The following is a 3,675-nucleotide window of genomic DNA, read 5'->3' as shown; positions in this document are numbered from 1 at the left end:
GGACCAAGTTCTAGGGAATACCCACCTTGCTTCTGGCTTCATGTCTTCAATCATTTCGTAGTAAAGAACAACTAATAATAGCAAAATTCATGTGGAATTGATATTAATATCAACCCCATAATTGAAAAACTGTGCCTTTTGTCTTCCTGTGACAACCTTTCCTTTTATTTGTTAAGTTAGACATGCACTTAGTGAGTTTTGACTGACAAGCTCACCCTCTGCCCATATTCTTATGGAAGAAGGAAATACCATTTTTTTTTTTTTTTTTTTTTTTTGTGGAGAAACAGGGAAATACCATTTGAGCTAGAGTTCATTGACTGTGTACTTTATTAAATTTGTCTGGACATTAGGGTTCGTAATAAATTATATTTCCTTATGCAAAGCATTTAAATTTAAGGATTTAAAAGACAATTCCAATGTAAATTTCCTAAAAGGAAATTTAATAACACATAATGGTTGATGACTTTGAGCATTGACAATTTTACTCCATACTTATGTTATGAATTTGGAATAAATTATTATAACTAATCATTTCAATTCCATGGTTAAATCTATTCAAGAATTTCATTAATAGAATTTTTTTTAGCTCTATACTTTATTCAAATCATTTAAACTAAAAACTGAAATCCAAATCTTCCTATCAAATATTTCCATCAAAATGAACCACATAAGGTTTTCCTAATGGGTATGCTAAGAACAGCCATTAAGGAGCATTCAATCCTCTCTACCTATCCCAGTACATATTAAGAAAGTGATACAGAACACAAAAGAAAACCAATAGATGCATATCCACAAGTGTACTCTTTTATCAAACAACAAAAGCATTAAATTCAACTCAACATATGGACATCCCATTAGGAAAACCCATCTTTATATAAGAAAATGCAAAAAGTGCTATTAGTTACTACAAAATGCTCACAAATTGATAGGACAATAGCAATGATTGCGATTGGTGCCATATCAACAACATGATAAATAAATTTCTTAATTTCTTTTTGTCTTGTGTTTGAAACTTGACACATCAATTTGTAAGGCTAACATAAAAAAAAAAAATTTAAAAAAATAAAAAATTTATAGTATCCTAGTATCACTCATATTAAATGGCAACAACTTTGGGAGCATGTATAACTTTTGGAGAAAGCAATCGAAACCAGATCCTTATATGATTAAGCATGCAGCCAAATTTAAACTAAAAACTAAATCATTTAGTCTTCCATAGGAGAAATCAATCCTCTTTTCATCAGTTAAAAGACTAAACTACCAGCAAATTGGTGCAGATTATATAAAATACTAACTTAAGCGAGGAGCATTGAACAAAATGCAGAGAACATCTACATAATATACTTTTACATAGCATAATAAAGCACAACAACAACAAGAAGCTACAACAGCAGCAACATTAACATTAACAACCACAACAAGGAAAGGATCGAGTCTTACTTCACCGAGTACCTAGTACGCCTTAACCTTTAAGAATAGGCAAGCTACTCAAAAACTCATCGAGACCCTCGAAAAATCCAATCCCTTCAATGTTATCCTCCACTCCATGCCCTGCCCCATTCCCTTCACTAACCCCGGCTGCAGCCGGCTCCTCCACCTCATTACTAAACTCCACATTCAAATCCAACTTTCCCAACTCTGTGGCCCCCGCCCTCCTCCTCGTACCACTACCCACTACGGCTGTCTTCTTCCCTTTACTCGACTCCCCCTTCAACCCACCGCCGCCCCCGCCACCACCACCACCACCAACACCACCACCACCACCTCCACCTCCACTACCTCCACTACCACCATCCGCTGTGACACTCACATTATTCGAAACCTCCCCACCACCACTCGCCTTCTTTACTCTCTCATGCTGCACTTTTTTCGAAGTTCTAATGGCCCTCGCGGCCGCAGCCGAGGCTCTTCTTTTTGATCTCCTCTTCCTCCTACTAGTCTGCCACTCATCATCATCATCATCATCATCATCATCCTGATTATCATCACTCGAATCAGATATCGCAACGAAACCTTCCTGGTCGTCGTAATAAACCCATGGCCCAGTCTTAGTAGGCTGCTTCCGTTTCGCTGGGGTCTTAATACCAGTTGCTTCTTCTAAAGAACAAGTGAACATAGGAGTAATCGGTGACCACTTACCTGACCCGCCTGTGCCTTTATCAGAGAAACCCAATGGGAAAAAACCCCAACAGTAGTAGTAATTCTCTTTGTCTTTATCAATGTCACTCGTCACAGGCGGTGACGGTATCACCACCGCTTGGAAAGCTCTCTTACAGTTCTGGCACCGAAGGCTACACTCTTCGTAAACCCTAGGGTACTCGAAGAGCAAGTAACAGTACGGACACGCCGTCCAGAAACTCCCCGATTCCGATTCCGTTTCCGACTCGGCCCGAGCCGGAGCCTGAGGCTGAGGCGGAGGCGGAGGTGGGGAAGGAGAAGGCTGACGTGGCGGCTGAGGCGGAGGAGGTTGCGCCCGAGTCGGTTCACTATGCCGAGTTGACTCGGGGACATTGTGGAAAATCGGTCTTTCTTCGTCAACTATCAACCTTCCGTCTTTCGTTCTAGGGCTTCTCCTCACCGCTTGCGGCTGAAGCGGCGGCGGAGGCGGCGGTTGTTGCGGCTGAGGGTGGAAATGGAGTTGCTGAGTCGAGCCGGAGGCCGACGCGGCGGAGTGAGAGATGATAATGAGCGCGTGATCGTACTCAGCTTTCTTCGACGAGTTCGAAAGCACAGACCAAGCCTCGGAGACGAGCCTAAAAGCATGATCGGCGAAGGCAAGGCGGTTCCGGTCAGGGTTGAGCAGCAAAGCGAGCTGCCGATACCGAGCGGCGATGAGCTCGAGGTTCTGAGTCAAGCGAGCGAGTTGAAGTATCCCGTAGCAATCGTACAGACCATTAGCGATCCGTGACTCGCCGGCTAAGACCGTGTCGGCCACGGCAATAATTTGCTCAGCCAACTCGATCCTGAACCTGGGCTCAGTGTCACGCGCTCTGATCGCAAAGCTTTTAGCCGCGTGTAGATCACGCGCCGTTAAGAGCCTCTCTGCTATGCTTAGCCACCGCTCCGCCTCTGCTCTATAAGGACTACCGTCCATTCTCTCTCTCTAAACCAAACGTTCTCTCTTTCTCTCACTCTCTCTTTCTCTCTCTCTAAAATTCGAAACTCTCTCTTTGTTTTTTTGGTTTGGTTTTGGACAGTGAGTGGAAATGAGTGAGAGAGGAATTGGGGAGTGTGAGGTGAACTTTTAGATGGACGGAAATGGGCTTAAGTTTGGTAGGGAATGAGTGGATTTGCATATTAGATAGGAGGGTGTTTTGGTCATTTTGTAGAACTGATATGGGTAAACGTAACTTCGTAGTTGTAGAATTGCTGCTGCAATAAGTGTGTAGTCTGTGTTAGAAATTGGAAGGGCCTTTAAGGCTTTATAGAAGTTTTGAGTACTTTTATTGGTGATTGGAAAGTAAGAGAGACTTATCAAAAAAAAAAAAAAAAAAAAAGATTGGAAAGTAAGAGAGAGAGAGAGAGAGGGACAGAGGTCGGTCTTCTTGAGCTTTGACTTTTGCTAAACAAACGTAGTACTATGATAAATTTTTCTGAAATTTTTTAGATTTTCTAATAAATTCAATCATGTGCTTAGTTGGGAAGTGAAATTTTTTGGATTTTCTAATAAATTCA

General features: G+C 42.0%; 1 protein-coding gene across 1 annotated transcript; it reads right to left on the bottom strand.

The window, feature by feature from the left end:
• Nucleotides 1–1,309: 1,309 nt before the first annotated feature.
• Nucleotides 1,310–3,404, bottom strand: LOC126705362 (uncharacterized). The gene has a single exon (XM_050404317.1). The coding sequence runs from the start codon at nt 3,092–3,094 to the stop codon at nt 1,463–1,465; it is 1,632 nt and encodes a 543-aa protein (XP_050260274.1). The 5' UTR covers nt 3,095–3,404; the 3' UTR covers nt 1,310–1,462.
• Nucleotides 3,405–3,675: the final 271 nt, after the last annotated feature.

Source organism: Quercus robur, chromosome 11 (assembly GCF_932294415.1).
Source record: "Quercus robur chromosome 11, dhQueRobu3.1, whole genome shotgun sequence".
Classification (NCBI taxonomy): Eukaryota; Viridiplantae; Streptophyta; class Magnoliopsida; order Fagales; family Fagaceae; genus Quercus; species Quercus robur.
The sequence above is the reverse complement of the archived record's forward strand: the minus strand, read 5'-3'. Positions and strand labels throughout refer to the sequence as shown.

Bases quoted from the DNA above. Each gene is read 5' to 3' on its own strand.
- LOC126705362 (XM_050404317.1), bottom strand. From the start codon at position 3,094: ATGGACGGTAGTCCTTATAGAGCAGAGGCGGAGCGGTGGCTAAGCATA.